The sequence below is a fragment of the Python bivittatus genome, unplaced genomic scaffold (genome assembly GCF_059951505.1).
Source record: "Python bivittatus isolate LINGU-HERP-01145 unplaced genomic scaffold, Pbiv_v1 ctg000220_np1212, whole genome shotgun sequence".
Classification (NCBI taxonomy): Eukaryota; Metazoa; Chordata; class Lepidosauria; order Squamata; family Pythonidae; genus Python; species Python bivittatus.
The window spans coordinates 16,609,515-16,630,145 of NW_028277048.1; the positions used below are offsets into that span (position 1 = coordinate 16,609,515).

Below are 20,631 nucleotides of genomic sequence, written 5' to 3' on the forward strand. Positions count from 1 at the left end.
AAAATTCTCAGAGCGGCTTGTTTTGGCAACTCTGCTTTATACTTATCGTCTGTCTGCAGAGTTCACATATGGATCTCTAGGCTGAGTCAGTGAAACGTCTTAGCTGTATGAGCTAATTAAGGCTGGTGTATAATACTAGGTTGGTGCTAACAGCCAGAACCTCTTGAGAAGAAAACTTCAAAATAAGTGAAGTGCTGATGGACATAGTCAGGTGAGACAATTTTATATTTAGTTAGTAAATAAAAAGTGATGTAAGCATTAATACTGTGTCTTGTTTGAACTGGAGAGGTTGCATATGTTTTCATCTTGTCCTTTGGTCCACAACTGCAATCTCTTCTAGCTTCCTCAAATAGTTCCACCAACATACCTTCATCCATGGTGAAGGTAGTCTTCTCTAGTCTTTATAGAAGAATGTGAAGAGGTTCAGTCCAGCTTATGTGAATGTTACTTGCTGAGTTATGTGAGCTCTGCACAGAGATGACACCATATTACTACCAAAGGAGACAGTGCACCATATTATTCGTTCCACCTTCAGTCATTCTGAGAAACCTGCTTAAATTGCATTAATTATTTCTATGTGCATTGGCTTCTTCTTTCACTGAAAATACAATATGGGCAGCTCCACTATCTCTTGTCTGCCCTATCCTCTACTTTGTGCCTACTACGTTTATTGGGACTCCAGCTCCCAGAACCTCAAAACATCTTGAAAATGCAAAATGGGTTGAGTGGAATTACTTGGCTCATCATTCTCACCCAAGGCTCCTCCTCTCTGACAGGGGTTCTAAACAGCAAAGAAAAGAATCTCCCAAGGTGTCAGCCCCACTAGGTAGACCAGACCATGAAATCAACTCCACAGGATGACTGAAACTATTTTTATTGGGATTGGCTATAACGTTGCAAGGCTGACTACGTTGTACTTCTCCTTATAGTTCAGTGAATTAGGGAAGTGTCTGAGCTGCTTCCAAAAATTTTCTGGACTTAAAAAAATGCATTAGTCCTGTTACCTAGGCGTCAGCAGCACCTGCATATCTCCATCAAAGTCATCTTCCTTATTTTCTACACAAAGACTCAACTTGAGAGTGTGCAAAGCATGTACTTCAACTCTCAGCTACAGCTCTTCTTTGCTCTTTCTCCACTGTATTTACAGCAACAGGCTAAGTTGTGGAAGAGCTTGCCATTCTTTCACTGAAGGCTCCAGCTTCTTACAACCTGATGCTCTCCAGATATGTTGGATTGAATTTCGCATCAGCTTAAGCAAGCATGGCCATTGTTTGGAGATGATGGGGGTTATAGTCCAATATAATTGGAGGATACCAGGTTGGATAAGACTGGATAAAGGGATAAGCATAGGTGAATAATATCAGGTAGATTAATTGGTTCACATTTAATAAAGTTACCCCTTCCAGTTTTTGGCTGTAACAGAAAATGGTAAACAGACAATTGCATTGTTAATGTCCAATCTAAGGCACATTCTGTATTTATCTATTAATCAAATTTATACTTCATACTGGGATTACACTGCTCTAGACAAGTTTTCTAGCTTTCCATTGTAACAGAATTATGAAAAAGTGATTGAATAGAATTCCCAGGTTTCATATTCAGCATGATGCATCCATGATTGATTGATTGATTCAGCATCAGTGCTTGCATTATGCCTGCTGTCAAATTTATATCAATCCGGTCAATCAGTATTTTTAAAGGGGTGTCCTACAAAACACTGATCTAGAGCAGGCTCCCTTATTTCTTCAGGATGGGGTTAATAAAATAACGCTGAATAAGGAGAGGATAAAGGGGAACCAGCAGATATGACAAGATGAAGCCTCTTGCCTGTTTGAAGAGGACCAAAAAGAAGAGTTCACAAAATGTAACAAAAACTCATAATCCCACTTTGCATTTAGCTTCTCCTCCACTATGCCTTCTGTTGCCTATTCTCCCCTTGTTTTGCAACCCCCAGAAATCCTTATCTTTGGGACAAGAGTGTGCAGCAAAGAGTTTTTGGATAATCAGAGCCTTTTGTCATTTAGAATGATAGAGTTCTACATCATAAAATATATAACAAAGTACTGATTTCTAGGTCAATTTTGCAGGGATTAGGTCATATTTCAGAAATGAGGTCATGTTAAGGTTAGCTAAACTGGTAAATTGGGATAGGTTTTTTTCTTGATGTTGGAGAAAATGGTATCTTTGTAAGGAATATGGATGATCAACATAGTTTAAATCAGGATGACCAACTTTTTCTATGCTAAGGGCCTCTAGTGGCTTTTGAGTTGGTATGCCAGCAGCCACGCTCAATAAAGTAGATGGTGATAACACCAAACATTGGGCAAAGTGCAGAGGATCTTGAATTTAAACAATTCAATTTAAATGCAATTAAATATAGTTAATATCATTCCCTGTCTATGTTTTTTTCCTTCTGTCATGTTAAAAATTACAGTTTGCCTGCAACTTTTGAAGGGGCATAAGGAGATGCCCTCAAAGCTTTGGGGTCTCCCTGTGACTTATTACTAATTATTTATAGCACACTGAATATTTAGGGACAGACAGAGAAGGAAACTGTCATCCAGTTTATGGAAGTATGTCACTTTCAGAGGAATCTCACTTGCATTAGGCAGCAAGTAAGTGGTAATTTCAAAGTTAAAAGTTGGTGGTTGAAGGCACTGAGTTTTCTTAGAAATTACGATGCTGTGGAATTTCTCTGTCCTTAACAGCTTGTAGCTGCATCATGGAACGTCAAGGATTCTGTACAGTATTCCCTCCCTTCGTATAATGGTGCTGTCCATACCTTGGCAGAGTTATGGACAGATCGTTGTGCATTGGAACTGTTTTGACACAGGGCTTCTTTACACATAATGCTAAGCTAGGATTTTTAATGATGGTTTATTGCCAGTCATAGCATCCTGGTTCACATATCATCCTAGACCAAAAGTCGCTGTGGTTGTAGTTCAAATTGTAGGTTCAAATCCACTCTGGGCTTACTTGGTAACATTGGGCCAATCATTCTCCCCAAGCCCTCTCTGTCTCACAAGCTCGTTCTGTGGGGAAAAATGGGAGAACGGCGTGCTATGTTTGCCACCTTGAGTTCCTTGAGGAAAAGCAGAAGATAAATGTAACATGATAATGATAAAAAAATCATATCACTCAACGTATGTGAACCAGGACTATATTAAAACAGCTCTTTAAGGCATATTTTGTCCCACTTGTGAGACAAAACTAGGTTGTGATTAATGCAAGTTCAAATAATGCAATATTCAATTTAGTGCGAATTGTACAACGATACAAAAGTCACGTTTAATGCAAACCAAAATGCAGTGAACGTGAGGCTAGTGCATGCTCAGTGGAGGTTACCTGGTTACCGTTAGGGTTGAAGACGCTGCTATTTCAGTCTGCGCTTGTTTATCTTTCCGTGTGCATGTGCTGCTGTCTGCTGATTTGTTTTGATCATTTTAAGAAAAACCCTTAACAAAATGGACAAAAGGAAGATTCCTTCAGAGAAAAACACGAGTGCAAAAAAGAAGAGGCTCATGATTACATTTTTCATTGCCTATTTCCATCAAGCTGGAACCACTTACCATATTTTACATATAATTATAACTTTGAATAGCGCAAATTCGACTAATGGGACCACTTCATGGGATTCATTATCCGCACTGATCAAGACCTAGCTGTATCATGTAAACGTTATTTGATCTCACAAGCCAGTTCCGTTTGATTTGTTAGAAACCAACATCATGGAACGGAAGTTGTATGTATCATGGTTTATTGGAGAGAATGCCCCCTCCCTTACCTCGGTATATTATCAAATACAGAATATATTAAAAACTGTAGCAAGAAAAGAAGAATGGGATTTCATGTCAGCAGATGGAAGGAGAGGGACTGTAGTTTGGGGTAGGATGGGAATGGAAAAATAAGAACTTTTAAAAATCTCCAGATCTTTATAGCAGGCATTCCCCCTTTCTGTTTCATGCTGCAAATGTGAGTGTTAGAAGCCTGCCCTAATTTAGCTTTGAAAACAGGAAAGGTAGGAGTTTGCCTCACCCACCAGAAGCCAAAATGTTACCCCGTTAGCCAAGTGATAACAAAAACAGACCATGCCCAGCCAGGATCTTTATATTGATGGCCTTTCTGGATGAGGCGCCATCTGCCTGGTGCAAGTGTCTGCTGCACTGAAGCTCAAGGACCAGAGGGAGGTTTTCAGTTCCTGGATCTGGGAAGCTGTCACAGGGGCTCATCGGCAGATGGTTGTGACCTCGGAAATGAGAATAGGCTGCCTTGGTTTCCTAGCAACGTCAGGCTGCATGCTTACACCAGGTACCTCCAGAGTTAAGAGAGGTAGTGGAGGTGTTCAGCTGCCATCATGGAATTGGCTTCCGAGACGGACTTCCTTTATCTGGACGAAGCTAAGCCGGGCTTGTGGGAAGCACGATGGGCTGTGCTAGGTAATGAGAACAGCACTAGAGGTACTCTGAATATGGAAAGGGCAATGACATCTTGGATAGGTTGAGACTACAGCTCCCAGAATTCCAAGTAAACATGGATTATTGCCCTAATGCATCTAGAGGGTGACAGGTTTGAAGCCACCAATACACTTAATGCATTTACGCCTGCGTTTTTTTCCCTTTCCTTTCTTTCTTTTTTGCAGTGGCTGAGCTTGTCTAGATCCTGTTGTTGCATGCGTACAGCTGCCTCTGAAGGCATGACTCCTGTCAGGGTTATAAATTACTGTATGGCTGGGAAAGAAATATCAGCCGTGCAGTAAATGCAGTAGCTTGTGCCAAACCTCTACATCACTTGGCAGTGTTTAACACTTGCAAAGACAAACTAACTGTATTATCTATAGAAAGGATCCTGTTGGACTTCTCCCATTACCCCTAATCATCAAGGTATACAGTAAAAGATTATAAGAACTGTAATGCAAAATATTTGAAGCGTACCTTGCCTGCCCCGTTATAATCATTATGTGTAGCTTCATATACAGAATTTTTCCTCGATATATGCACAAAGCATTAATTTTGAGATGCATAACAGCTCATAACATTAGGACTAAAAGGAATGATGAGTTTCATAAAGATTTCTCCACATTGAAGAAGGGACATTAAAAAAAACAAATGGAGGGAAAAAATCAAAAAGTTTACCTTACCTTACCTTACCTTACCTTACCTATATGCTGATAGACTGGTGAAAATTTATCAGGAAAAAGATTTGGAGGCTGATGATTATAATCCAGTGAACGGCAGCTGTCAAAAAGGCACAAAATGTTTGTTTTGGGAATCACTGGAAACAGATTTTTTGAAAATGGAAAAGTGCATGTGCTAATGTTTTTATACATATCTCTGTGTGACCATGTTTAGAATACTATATACAGTGTGGCTTGCTCTTCACTTAGAATACGAAAGGAAACACAGGAAAAAAAGATGTTCAAGATGAATACTGTTATGCATACAGTGGAGAAATATTTTCTTCCTCTCTCTTGCAATGAAACTAAATGGGAAGAGATTCTGGACAGAAAGAAGGAAGTATGTTTTCACACTGCAGTATTATTCCATGAGATAGTAATGTCCACAATTCTGATGGCTTTAAAAGAAAATTAGATAAATTCTTAAAAGATAAAGGCTACCACTGCTGGCTATATTACCTTTGGTGTCAAATGCAGAATAGGTAGGCTGAGGCACATGGTGGACTGTTTGGCTTAGCATGTTATATGAAATCAGCCATTATGATTTGGAATCTGTAATCTATAGCAGGGTGAGCAAACTTTTTCTTATTGGCCTCCAAAGGCCATAGAACTGTGGCTAGAGAAGTGTTTGTGTCACGACAGAGAAAGATTGGATTTCTCTGCCCAGTTCTTTGTTGGTTAAAGTTTTTTTAATGCCATTTTGAGCCCTTAGAGAAAAGGTGGACTTTAAATACAGCAAATAAATAATAATATATTGCAGTAATGCTTTGTAGAAGCTTAACAGACCACCTGTACCCTTCTCCCCAGAAAAGAAAGTGTAATGCCCAAAATGGGCCATCTCTTGCTAAATTTAGCTGCACAGTTGGGGTTTGCTCTGACAGCCCCAAAATTGGGGTGGAGAGTCTTCTGGTTGCCCATCCCTGCTGTACTTTAGTCTCTATTTTTTGTTGTTAATCCTAAACTGGCTGATGTGTGCTCTTTAAAAACCACTGGTCAGTTAATAGGCATCACCTTTTAGATCAAGCAAAAACATCTCTGCTAAAGTAATAGGTAGCTTGACTAACCGTGAGACATAATTAAGACTGAATATATTTAAGGACCTGTCCTTCTGTTCACACCCTATGATCGTCGGCAAAGCATTCCTTGATTTTTAAAGTTGTGCTTTTACTACAGTCTAAAAACTGGCATTTCCAAAGCACCTTGTTCTGTCCTTAAAGCAAGGTATTTGTAGTTTTAACAGTGCTGTCTTACACGTGTTTACTCAGAAGTAAGTCCTGTTGAATTTAATGGCACTTGAAGATAAGAGGGACATGGGACTGCTGCTTTAGCCTCCTCCTTTCCTACATTCTCACCAACTCTGATCCAGCTCTAGTCCTCCCTAAACCCCTACAAGTACCTAAACAAAACACAGCTAATAATGTAACATCATTTCAGAGCCACTGTTCATTGGTACTCAGGACAGCTGGCCATGTACCCTTTAGGATTAGGTGTGGCTGACGCAGCATCAAGGATCACTTACATGTGACAGTCTCACTTACCATTGACCAGAGTGTAGGCAGGACAGAGACTTTGAAAAGCAACAGCAGAGGTCTATGAGGGGCACTCTGGACCTCACAGGCAGCGTGGCCCTTCCTAGGGGGAGGAGGAACAAGGAGGCAGGGAAGACAAAGGGCCCTTTCTCCATCAGCCTCCTTAAGAACTTTCCGTTGATTTTCCAGCCCAGAGAATGGCGCAGACACCAGAAAAACATGAGCATTGTGACACCATGGGGATCGGCAAGGCCATTGCTGTGTTGACATCTGGAGGCGATGCCCAGGGTAAGTGGACTACTTGCTATTCTCTGAATTGTCATGGCTTTTGCCGTACAAGTGGCAAAAACTGTAGTGTTCTCAATCCCAGTGGAATCAGGATCAAAGGGCTTGAATATTCCAGTATTTTGTTTCTTCCTGTTTTGGCTCTCAGAACGTCTCTAGGCTAATTTGTAAACTGTGGTTAATAGATGTGCTGCAGACTTATCTAAAGTAAAGGTGTATGCAAAGCTCTTTGAATGAAAACCTGCAATTATTGGACGTGAAGCCCCCTTTTTCCTCCCTTCAGTGTTTCTCTGTCCCTGCAGTTGTTCTCCCAGCGCCCTGAGGTTTTCTCAACAGCAGAAGCTTTTTCTCCATCACCCTCCGCTGTGAATTTCAAAGGAGGATATAGCTGTTGGAAACTTGAATACTGGGGTTGATCTTATTTAGCAAGGCAGTTCTTATTGGAAATCTTGTGCTCAGCTGCAGCACCCCCTCCTTAATCTTCTTTCTATTGCTTAAAAATCAGGTGGGGCTCATCAGCCAGACTTTGCCCATAGTTCCTATCTCATTGGCAAAAACTTCTCAGAATGAGTGAACAGTCAAAGTATACAACCTTTATCTCTTACGTACATTGAACAATAATTTCTTCGTTACTCCTTCTTTACATACTCAGGTTGGTTATTTTATTCTCCATTTTCCCTCTCAAGTCAATAGCTTACAGGATCAATTTGTTTACTGACCTCCTGTCTACTGATCAATGGGGAACTTTACAACAAATATGGTAAAATATATTTCTAGACTTTTATCAAATGATTTCTCCCTTTCCTTAGCTTTCCCCTCCCAAACTTCAGCTCTGTTTATTTTTAGTCCACCTCCTTGTGTTAGTTGTTTAGATGGATTAGAAAGTAATTGAAATAATAAACCAGTGTAACGGACTATAAATAGCAGAAAGACACTATATAAAAAAACTCCATCCCTCTATAATGTAAGCACTTAATATTCTAAAACCCATACCATCTCATATTGAAATGTATTAGTGTCTGCATTGTTTTAGTGTCAAAAGCCTTTTTGAAAATGTGTGTTTGTTCTCAGTATCCTTATTGCATCATTAATTAATACATATCTTTGCAGAGATTTATGAATTAAAAAGAATGAGTAGAGGGTAGGTGACCATCTGTCAGCATGCTGAAGTTTCTGCAGTTGAGTCTAGGGGCTGGAATAGATGGCCTGCAGATCCCTTCCTGATTCTGATCTGCTTCAATTTTAATGGCTTGCTTTCCTCCAGCATGAAAACTCTTGGTATAATTATTTTAGAAGCTTGCACCATAACTCTATGAGATCTTTGCCTTATTATCAGTTGTGTAAAGGAAGGTGGAGAGAAAACCCAGCCCATTGGTTCCTTAGCAGAAATATCCCCCATGGACACACAATTGTGCTACTAGTTTGCCTTGGGAAATTCTGCAGAGTTACCATGTTCATCGTAATTATTATTATTTTGGACAGATACAAAAAAATAAATGTGATGCTTCTTCAAAAAAATACCTTTTCAAGGAAAAAATACCTTTTTAACTAAAAAAATTTAAGACAAAATTTACTGTACAAGGCCAAATTTTTCAGCTGTTAGAAATGGCTCATTCATTTTGTGGCTGGGGCATCCCTGCTTGATGGATAGAAACCCGAAGAATAGACTGGGAAACCATAGCAACTCATGGGGGCAGATCCATCGTATCTGGGTCAAATCCTAGTGATTGGTTTAAAGTAGTTACGCAATTTTTTCAGGCTGGAAATTCTTTTGGTCTTTATATGGCATGTCAGAGGTTGTAGTCTTAAAAAGTAGGTGGGGCTGAGACAAAAACTAGAACTCTTGATGTTATTAGGCTTCGATTAAATGCATTCAATATAGTTAATTTGTTTATTCCCCCTTCATTCTTTTCTCTTTAAAATTATTGCCACAAGAATTGGCTATGAGAAGGAGCCAATGGATTGTAGGGGAGTTCCAAGGGAGGGATATTAAAGAAGGATATCTCACACTGGTCCTGCTTGCATTCACAAACTGAGCAGCTAATGACATATTTGCCAGCCTGGTTCAGCTTGTCACTTTTAGGATATATTGGGACAACTCTCAGAATGATCAACATGGCCAATGGCTGTTTACTGGCATTTGCACTCCCACCAATGTAGAAGGCACCAGGTTGGTGAAAAGTGCATGTATACCAATGTTTCTTGGGGACTCCTTCACATTACTCCTATGACTGTTTTGACCTCAGATCAGTTTTCTCTTGGCATATGTCATTCAAGAGTTCTGTCCTGGGCCAGAATTGGGTTGGGTTTGGGTTCTCCAAGACTCCCCAAATTTGTGGGAGAAAATGGCATCATAGAGTAAATCAGGAGCTGGTAAGCTCAGGCTGTAGGAACTTTGGAAATGCAAAATATACAAAATCCATCATGGATGCCATAAAGTAGGCAGCAACACCAAAGAAACCCTCTTAAATTACCACCAAACTCAAGGAAAAGAGACTGCTCCATGTACTTTCTTTGCCCTGCCCCAATATCTAAATGAGCACCTCTTCCATATTAGCTGCTTGTACACTGAAATCAGCAGGTAATTTATCTGCTACTAGAAAGAAGGTCTTCTTTGGGAAGGCTTCCCAGTTTGGAAGCCCAGCCTTTATTTTTTCCAGCAACAGGTTAAATCCTTTTTACTTGTGTAGACATTTGAAATCTTTCATTGTTCAGTTCCAATTCATTGTTTGAAAAACATACCTTATTAGGTCTGAATACTAAACTAGCCTTCCATAACCTACAGGCCCTCCAGATGTGTGGACTAACTCCCATAATTACCAACCATAATCAGGCTGTCTAGGGATTTCAGGGCACTGATACCCATCTGGAGGGTTGGAGAAAATACACTAACCTGGTGTTTTGGGACTACAGCTCCTGAAATTCCCAAGCCCCTGTGCCTGTTGATTAATTGTGGCCATTTCAAAATCAGAAATGCCATGTAGCACTTTTTCAGACATGGAGAGTTGTCTGTTCTGTTATTGATTCAGAGAGGAGGTGTTTAATGATTCAATAACCTTTGGCAAGCCATTTCTCTGCTCAAATTTTGCAGTGAGAAGTAATCCTTGGAGATGGGGAACAGGCTCTGGGCTTCATTTTCCTTCTTGGCTGCGAAAAGATTCACTAGTAATGTTGGGTTTGTGTCTTCTTATCAATTCTGTAAGACTGATTGAGTGTGGAGGCCTTTTGCATCTTCCCCACTCTCAAAAGCAAGCGTTTTTCAAGGCAGTAGCTGTCACCACCACCTATTGCTTTGAATATGGAGAGGTTCTCTCTGTTTCAGTCACCTGACTGGAGACAGTTTGGGGGTATATAGTGGCTGGCGTTGGATTACATCCCCTCTCCTGGTGTGGTATATTTGGAGCCAGCAGAAAGTTGGCGTGGTAGAAAGTTCTACAGCTACTTGACATTAAATGTCAGCATTTCAAAAATAAAATGTGCAAACCTTCCCAGGGTAGATCTAGGTACATGAGAAACTTGTGAGCATAATGAACCAGAGCAGCAAGAAACTACAGCCACTCCAGAAAGCTTGCGAAGGAAGCAAACATAGCAGAGGGGCTTTAAGAGTGAGAATCCAATCTAGAGAATAAGGGTGCACTCTAGAGAGACCCCATTTGACACACTGATCTTGCATGTCATCAGTCCTTATTAAGAATTCATCAGAAACTCAGACTATAACAATAATTAGTATTTATACTTAGGATCCAAAACATTCCGTGTATGTTCATTTGGTACATTAAAATGGAATAATGATTGGGACAAAGTTGGGGGTGATGGAATCTGTGCTAATTTGGAATGCTTGGTGCATTTATTCTTAAAGGTAGTCCAGACAAGTTATTGGCTGGAATGAAGCAGCCATGAATGGGAAAGCATCTCATTTTCCAAAGGAAATGTGGGCAAAAGAATTTAAGAGGCAGATCTTCAGGTATATGTGAAGCAGTTCCTTGAAACTGTTGTCATAGTATCCCCTCGTCTTCATGCCTTTTTGAGAACGTCAACATTTTCAGTTTGCAACTGCATGATGTTGGCTTCCTTAAGTTTTTATAAGAGCAAGTTTGAGAAAATTCTTTTCCTTTTCCCCTTGGATCAGATTTTATCCATAATACCTTTATCTGGGAGTGGTCATATCCAGAAATAACTGTATGGTTTGTAGCTGAGGCATACAAGTAGAAGCTGAGAAAACCCACCCCTTCTCCTAACTAAGCTTCCACTCCAGCTATGAGATGTTGAGCTTACCTGTCTCACCTATTTCAGGCAGAATCTACTTTCCTAAATTGATGGGGAAAAAACATAGCCCCATGCAAGCCCATTCTCCTTGTCCTGAGGCTTCTGCTGCTGCTATTTCTTAGCTTAAAATCTGTTTCATGAAGCTTCCATTCTCCTCTAATAGTCACGCTGATAGAAGGCATTTTTTTTTTTTAAATAGACATCTAAAAGAATAGAAGCCCATGAATGAACTACCGGCCTGCCTTTAAGTGGCTTCTGAAGAAGGGGTTGTAGGCTAGTAGACTCTCAGAAGAGTAGTAAAAGATCAGGCTATTACTTTGTGACTACTTGTAAGCTACACGCCTCGTGCTGGCGGGTTTACACTGTTCTGTCTGCTTTGTATCACAAACTGGGAAGTATTTGATGTAAGCGCATGTATATTCATAAGTAAATGTCGTAGAGAGTTTTTGCCCACCAAGGAAAAAAGCACCGTTCCATCTTTCTGCTTCTCACTCGTATTTGCTCTTGCATAATTCATTGTACATTTTCAGGGGCATCCAGATCGGAACTATATGCACAAACCATCAATTCTCTCAGTTACTGTGCTAATTTTGCTTACCTTCCCCTTTCCCCTGAGTTGTGATCCCTTTAGCGAGCCCCAGCAGATCCATCTCAGACAATCTTCTTGGAAAGCAAAGCATTCAGATTGTACCATTTTTATATCGGGGGTTCTGTACCAAACAAACAAACAAATAAATAAATGCCACTCAACTCTGTCATGACTTTGGGCAGCTTAAACATAAAACAATGTAATACAAAATAATATAAAACCAAAAACAAGAAAAAACACACATCTGGAAACAATGCAAACTCAACCTGACCAATCGTCCCAGAAGGAGTCCACAACCCACTCTAGTCGAAGGCCTGAAAGAAGAGTTAGGTTTTAGGGTTTGTTTAAATAAGGTTGGGATGGGGGCCATATGAATCCCTTGGGGGGACATCATTTTCCGGAAAGCAGGCACTGCAACAGAGAATGCCATTTCCTGGATCCCATCAGATGATACTATTTAATTGATGGGATCAAAGCATGCCAACTCTGTCCAGTTATATAGCACAGCTGGAAACTACATAATACAGATACCCCTCAGATAACTTAGCACCTTGAATTGCTCTGGAAGCCTACTGGGAACCAGTGCAGCTCGCAAAGCAGGAGTGTTACTTGGGTCTCCTGCCTGTGCTGCTGTGTGTGGACAAGCTCTAGCTTCCAAGTGGTCTTGAATGACAGCCCCATATGCAGCACATTGCAATACTCTACATGCAAGTTGACCAATGCATGAATGATTGTGAGGAAGTACGTGCAAGTATGGATGCAGCTGGCACACTAGATGAATTTCTGTGAAGGCATTCCTGGCCACAGCTGCCATCTGCTCCTTGAGCAGGAAGTGTAAGTCCAAGAAGATCCCCAAACTGTGTACTAGTGCCGAAGAGGGAAGTGCAACCCCATTCAGCGCTAAAGGTAGAAAACATCTTCAGAGCAAATACCCACACCCACTTGATTTTATCAGGGTTGAGCTTGCACTACCCCCATCCCAGTTCTGCCAGAGGTCATCAGTAAGGACAACCAATGCCAGCTCAGTTCTTTGTCCCATTATGAAACCTGACTGGAAGGAATCTAGATAATCCGTTTCCTCCAGGCCTTTCTGAACCCATAGGCTGCCTCTCAACAACCTAAAAAGGGAAGGTTGAAAATTGGGTGAAAATTGTCCAGGACTGTTGACTCCAGCAAAGTCTTCTTGAGGAGGTAGTACTAACCTTTCTCTCTGTGAAGCAGATCCTATTGCATGGATCCAGCCAAACATCACATTTCAGGAAACAAAGCCTGGATTTTTAAGTAAAAAGACTAGCAGTGAAGTTCTCATTCTAAAAGCAAATTCTTGCTCTGAGCCATATACTTTTGTTCTAAATCTTTCCTGAAACTTTCTTGTTGTCTGCCATAAATGCCATTGTATGCTGGAGTAACAAATCTTCTTTTGTATCCATTAGGAAAGGCAGGGAAGGTAGTTAGGCTAAGTGTTACTTTGTCTTTAAGATGGAAGGGGAGATTTGAGGAGAAAGGCATGGAATGAGCTGATGGGTCCCCCCCCCCCCATTTGCCCTGCAGCTCCAGTGAGATTCTTGCAATAACATCTTCAGATGTTACATAGTGCAGCTGTTCAAGATCTCCCCAAGACATGACATTGTGGGGATCCTGGGATGCAACACCTCTCCCAGACTGGAATCTATTCCATCTGACTTTGGTGGACTGAGATTATAACCTGCAGCACACCAGATGTTGCTGAACTGCAACTCCCAGCAACTCTCACAATTGTCTGTGTTCTAGTCAAAAACAAAATAGATGCCAGAAGTCAGTCAGTCAATCAGTCAGTCAGTCTACTAGTGGAATACAAGAATCTCTCCACATCTATGATTCTATAAATCAGTGCTCTCCAGAAAGCTGGTTAATTCTGCTTTTGGCTTCTTCTTTGATTTAATATGAAATGAAGATCTTATGGAGATCAAAGCATAACCCTTAAGAAATCAATGCCTTCCCCCCCTCCCCCCCCAAATCTTTCATTTCTGCAGCTCAGTTTTGGGAGAAGTATGAGGAAGCCTTGCAGATCCCAGAAAGATAACGTATTGATGTTTATACAGAAGCATACTCCATGTGTGATTGCAGGTATAAATGTCAGCTCTATTCCATTTTTCCCTTTCTGAATAGGTATGAATGCTGCTGTGCGAGCTGTGGTCCGAGTGGGGATATATACTGGTGCCAAAGTGTATTTTGTTCATGAGGTGAGTAGATGGGATGGCTTCCTCCCAAGATGATGTCTGTGTTAGTTTTGTTAAGCGCTGTAGCTCTAGCAAGGAAGGGGAATTGTTGGCTTTGACTCCTTGCCATTTACAATTCCTGACGGTCTGACCTGTGTAAGGGAATATGGCATCCACGGCCCTCGCCCCTAAATTATGGCCTAGCCTACTCAAACAGTAGAGAATAGTGGTGGAACTCTGAGGTGGGCCATACCATTTTAGTCTGCCAAGAGGGATAGGAATGACACTTTTGAATGTTCCCTAACATGCCAAGCCATTTTCTCCCATCTTTTTTCTATCTACATACATTTTGTTTAAGGACAAAAAGGCACAATAGCTGAACTGTGTCTTTTCTCAAAATTTTTCAAATCTGTCTGTTTGTGTGCCAGGAGTATGTTCACGCAAACAAACACACGCACCGAGGGGAAAAGATTGCAACCTCTCTCTTCTCTTCTAAAGGATATGTGTTTTTTACACCTGCAAGAAGTTCTTATAAGGCAGTAATTAAAAGGGTGGTTTTCATTTTGAAACAACACCCCACCTTTCTTCTTCCTCATACAGTACATGTATAGGCCAAGCCTTATAATTCTAAATCCAAACTATTTTGCACATTGAAAATACTCTCTTCTGCCTCCTTATTTCTACCTGTAGATTTGTAATTGCAGAATTTCAGCATTTTGACATGGGAATGGGCCAGATGTAATTTGATTGTACACCTTACTTTTGCATTTTCTGGAGGCCATAGTTGCGGGGGCTATGGATGGCTTAAATGTGTTGCACTCAGGAGAACTCCCCCCTCCCCCGAGTGTCTTTTAGGGACACTGTTGAATGTGTGCCTTTCCTGTCTTTGGCTTAGCATTGAGCATATTTGGACACCATGTCAAATTGCCATGTCCACATTGCTGACATGATGTTTTAGTTCACGTTGTCCTACTTCATGCACTAATGGCTACTGGAAAACAGAATAGAAAGGGACAGCATGAATAGCCTAGTGTTGGTGATGCCAAACAGCTACAATGATGCCAAGAACTCAGATTTAGAATGCCTCTTGTTCTGTTACCTCCTCTTCAATGTTCTCAGTTGCTGAAGAACCTGGAAGCATTCCAGGAATTCCACATCTTGGCCAAACCTGGCCCTGTGTTCTACTGTATTTAAAAGACATTTTATTTTGAGCATTGCCCTTTATGTAATTAAGTGGTAGTAGCAACTACAACACACATGTATCTCTCAGCCCTATGAGGTAGGCAAGGTCAAGAGAAGGCATGGCAGGAATTCCAGGGATGCTCTTTATTGTGATAGGGTAAAATAACAAAATCTTGAAAGTTTCTCTCTGTCCCATCTTATGCTAAACAAAATCAAGGCGAGGTTATGTTCAGTTTCTTTCTCATGCGCTCTTCTGAGTAATCTCCTTTGTAGGGTCCTCCTTAATGGCTTGCTCATTCCTTCCCTATCCTTAAGGTCAGCTCTGCGTTCCTCTCACCTTATCTAGCTGTTGAATAGAAAAGACCGCACAAGCCACTTTTTCAATCATCTCTTCTGCCTTTTGTTCCAGGGTTACCAAGGGCTTGTGGATGGTGGTGATAACATTAAGGAAGCAACATGGGAAAGTGTATCTATGATGCTGCAACTGGTGAGTCAGTTTCCCTCCTCCAGTCTCATGTTTCAAAAGGCAAAGAGCTGTCATCCCCACCATAAATGGTGCTCAAGTTAAGATTTCCAGAAAGGCCTTTGAAGCTCAGATGGGATGAAACTATAAAATAGTCTTTCCTAACCTGATGTCTTCCAGATATTTAGGACTATAACTCCCAAAATACCCCTTGGCTATGCTCACTGGGATATTTGGAAGTTGTAGCCCCAGGAGATCTGGAGGGCACAGTCTCTCAAAAGTACAAAATATACTTCCTTGGTTCTACTCCATTCCTTGTCCTAATTTTACTTTTAATCTGTCCTTGCAATTTCTACTTATTCCTTCTTAGTGTTTGTGCTGCTTTTAGTGAGTTATCAGCATCAGAAGGAACAAGGAGGGGCAAGAGACACCAATGTTAATGGACTTACACACTTGCTGTTTAGTACAGTCAACTAGGGAGTCTATTCCCAAGTGAATTTGAGACCCAGATTCATTTATTACAGGGCGTATCAAAGAGACTACAAGTAATGTTGTGAGAAAGATAGCACCCTTTAATAGGGAATTAGAGTTTCTGAGATGGCATTCCTAGTCTCAGAGGCCCAATAAAATGAGGAACAGAATATTCCACATGAAATTATGCTCATAAACCCTCCCTTTGTGCAATAATTAATATTATTAATTTTAAATAATAATAATAATTAATATGGACATCCAAGTATATTGTAAGACCAACTTCCTCTAGGCCTTGGAGGGAGACATTTTGGCTATTCTTACTCAACAAGAAAGCCAAATGATGACCTTTCAGCTAAATGCCACAGTCCAGATTTCCCTGTCTGAGGGTTCTTCATAGGTATTGCTTCAACTCTGATAATCCCAACCAGTCTGACTACAAGCTTGGAAGCTGTAGAGATTTTAGTATATAGCTAAATAATTTGATTGTCAGAATAAACCACTGCAAAATACAACAATTAAACTAGAAAATAAATAACCACCTATTAATTATAAAGGGACATGTGGATATACACAGAGAATTACCAGCAACTATTAAGATATTCAAAGCATAGATAACTTCCCAGATGCTATATGGTTTGCAGGTGTGCATCTGCAAAAAGGTGCCAGTGGAAACCATCCAATTCACACTTTGAAATGTTCATCTATTTCAAATCCCTTACTTCTTTTGAGTCTCTAATTTACCTGCAAGACTTGTCTGTGTGACCGCCTTGTGGTGGGAGCCTATATTGGCCAAATTAGTGGCTCAAATTATTTTACTAGGATTCTTTAGCTACTATAATTCTTTATAATGATTTCAGCACAGACTGGAAGATCCAGCTCCTAAAGGATATGTGGCAGTGTAGTTTTTCAAGCCAATTGTTGCTAACACGGGGGGTTGATAGGGCTGAAGCTGAAATAAGAAAACATGCTCTACATGTAGATAAGGGAGTCTCTGTCAAACTCTGCGTTGAGGATTAGTGGAAAGCTGATCACGCAGGCAAATACCTGTTTGACCTTACATGCTTAAGCCACTGTAGATCTTTCTTCCAGCTTGTTTTAATGTTCTGCCCCTAACAGTATTAAAGGGAAAGTACAGTGACATCCCCATTTTGGAGCAATTATGCCCATGTGATTTTCAGGAAACCAAGTTCTAACCTGTGCCTTTCTACATTACCTCTTGATAAAATTCTGTACTCTAATCTTATAATTCCACTCATATTCAATAAATTTAGTGGAACAGAGGAGGATTATATCTTCCTTTTCTAAAGGGCTCGGTGCCTTGAGATCACTAGAACATCGTGACCTTTGCTTTGGTTGGGATCACTGGCAAGGTCATGTGTCTTAAATGTAATGATACCATCTCAGCTGGGGTCACAATGAATGTCTTGAGGCCCAAAATAACTTGAAATTGGAGACAACCTTTGCCCGCAGCCATATTTGCATTGGTGGGGAGGGAAGGTTGTTTAGATTTAGTAAACAAGAATTGCAGAGGATTCTGTTCCAGTGAAGTGTCTTTGTTGCTATCCAGGCCCTGTACTGTGGCCGGAGAAGCAGAGGATAAATTTGTCCACAGATTGTTTGGCCAATGATATTTGCAAGCACTCTTGTACACTGCTCCTCCATTTGCAGTGTATGGATTTTGGTGCTCATGAAGATGCTTTAATTGGGTCAATATAACAGATTTGCAAAGAAGAGAAGTGTAGCATTTATACAGAGTGAAGATAAGCCTTATTTTTCATTTCCTTAAAGAATGAATTACAAATTAAGGTAATCTTATTATGAATGTTGTAAGATATTGGCTTGGTTTACACCTAACACCAAGCCATCATCATCATCTTCATTATCATTACCATTTGCATCATCGTCATCATCGTTATTTTTATTTATTTATTTATTTATTTATTATCAAACTTGTATGCTGCCCATCTCCCCCAACGGGTGACTCTGGGCGGCTCACAATAATAAAAAAGAAAAAACACAAGTCCCTCCAACCATGGATAAAATCTGTAAATAATTAAAAAACATATATTAAAAATGCCCTAAAATCTCCTATAATTTTTAGCCCTAAAAACCTGCAAGATGCTGGGGGGGGGGACAAACCCATCACCCCACCAGCCATCTCCACAGGTGCAGGCCCCCCTTCGGCCCCCAGGCCTTCTGGCAGAGCCAGGATTTAATCCCTTTCCTGAAGGCCATGAGGGAGGGGGCACACCGGATCTCAAGAGGCAAGATGTTCCATAGGGCGGGAGCTGTAGCAGAAAAGGCCCTCTGCCTAGATCCCACCAATCGGAATTCCTTGACTGGTGGGGTCTGCAACCTGCCCCTTCTGCTGGACCGAGTGGGGCGGGCTGAAATGACCGGGGTGAGGTGGTTATCATATCATTATTGCTTTAGTGAGATCATTTCATTACAAATTTTGCAAGACATTGGCTTGGTTTATACCTAACACCAAGTCATATTATTGTAATTATTATTTGTGCTTTAGTGAGGTGTTAAGGATTGGCATTGTATTTGAATCAGGCCACTGTGGATTGTTTAACAAGCTATGGTTGAAAAAAAAAACTGGCTGGATATGTATGAACTATAGCTAAACATTCTCCCTGTTCTTGGAGAACTCTGGAATTCTATTTTGATAGGATGAGATAGGACTTTTACCAAGATAAAGTTGTGGGATATTGTAGAGAGTAAGGGGAATGACCTTGGTGGAGATATCAGGAACCATTTCCTAGGCAAAAAGGGCTGAAATGTTTTTAAGCCAGAATACTGTTACAAGCTATCATTCAAAAGTGATTCAGGGAGCCACCTCATGAAAAATGAGTTCCTTGTACTGCATCTCCATTAGCTTTCTGGAGAGACATCCAGTAGTGCTCTGTGTTTCATAGAACCAATGATCTCAAGAAAATGAATTAAAATATATACATGGAATGTTTTCCAGTGAACATGAGGGACTTCCTCTTGATCATCGCAACAACCATGCTGACTCCCAGTTCACACTCCTTTTTGTCTCCATTCAGGGGGGCACAGTAATCGGAAGTGCCAGGTGCCTGGACTTCCGCAAACGGGAAGGACGCCTGAAAGCTGCTTGCAACCTGGTAAAGAGAGGAATAACCAACCTATGTGTGATTGGTGGTGATGGTAGTTTGACTGGAGCAGACACTTTCCGATCAGAATGGACCAGTTTGCTACAGGAGCTGGTTAAGACAGGTACCACAGTTGTGCAAAGGCAAGTTAAGGACTGCGGTCAAAAGCAAATACAGACCAGATTCAGAGCTGTGACCCACCTGCTGCAGTTGGATCAAATTTTCTCTTGCTTGATCCACTTACTTGCAGAATTGAACATCATCACCTTTGCCTCTCTGATTCACAAGTCCTCTTTAAATTGTGATGACACTCTCCCTTCCACTGTCAGGACAAGTGGAAGAAATAAGGTTACTTACCCAATCTGATGGGATGGGTCAAGAGGAGGGCAGTGGCTAGAACCAGAATCTCAGTAAGGCAGATTAGGAATGTCCCCCAATTTTCCATGCCCTGGTTATGAATGTTAAAGCTTAGCAGAGTGCAAAATGCAAAAGAGCTCATATAGCACCCTCTTGGAGACAATTTAAGCCAAATGTCTCTCTTCCTGGAGTCTTGCTGTGAGCCCAGGAAAAACACAATTGCCAGTGTTCCCGACAAGTTCTGCTTGTAGCCCTGTGCACTCTGAATCACGTTTTGGCCTACAAATCCATATTTCTGGACATTTCTGCATCTGTAAAGGGTTCACATTAGAGCCACAGTATGTGTGCTATGTTATATTCCAAAAATACTTGCTTTACTGCAATTCTGAGAAAGCCAAGAAAGGGCTTTCCATACCTTTATACCTGTGCTTGTCCCTTTGTAATTCAGTTTCTGAGCCAGATGTTTCTCCCGTGTGGCGACTCTTCGTGTAAAGGAACCAGGCTGAAATGCTGTCTTTCTAAGCCCTGGCCTACAGAGGTTTTTCACTTTCTTTTTCCTCAGACGAAGAATGAATTGCAACAGTGACATTATTATCATCTTTGCTGAAATTAATCAGTCCTTTGCCCCGTTCTCTTTAAGGGAACATCACCGTAGAAGAAGCAAGGAAGTCCAGCTTCCTGAACATTGTTGGCATGGTTGGCTCCATTGACAATGACTTTTGCGGCACTGACATGACCATCGGTACAGACTCTGCTCTCCACAGGATAATGGAGATAGTGGATGCCATCACCACCACTGCCCAAAGGTAAAGCTTGTAGATTCTGTATTTCACCATTTTGTAATGTCCCTCAAGAAACTTGGCAGTATAGTATTTGGGCAAGAATTCAGGTATATGAAAAGGGTCGGGGGGGGGGAAACAGAATCAAACCAACAACAAGTTCCTAGCCCTTAAGATTAGGTTTGATCAGTCAAGTCAAGCTTGACTCCTGCTGAAT

General features: G+C 41.0%; 1 protein-coding gene across 4 annotated transcripts in view; it reads left to right on the forward strand.

Moving 5' to 3' along the window:
• PFKM (phosphofructokinase, muscle) overlaps nt 1-20,631 on the forward strand; it is a 46,945-nt gene that overhangs the window by 2,504 nt on the left and 23,810 nt on the right. For 3 of the 4 annotated variants that reach the window (XM_088137985.1, XM_088137986.1, XM_088137983.1), the window contains exons 2-6: nt 6,892-6,990; nt 13,991-14,064; nt 15,632-15,709; nt 19,213-19,402; nt 20,276-20,441. In XM_088137985.1, the coding sequence (XP_087994111.1) occupies nt 6,900-6,990; nt 13,991-14,064; nt 15,632-15,709; nt 19,213-19,402; nt 20,276-20,441 (599 nt within the window). In that variant the 5' untranslated portion in view covers nt 6,892-6,899. Of the gene's footprint in view, nt 1-4,916; nt 5,514-6,891; nt 6,991-13,990; nt 14,065-15,631; nt 15,710-19,212; nt 19,403-20,275; nt 20,442-20,631 lie in introns of those variants that run through there. The other variant, XM_088137984.1, reaches the window with a different exon arrangement.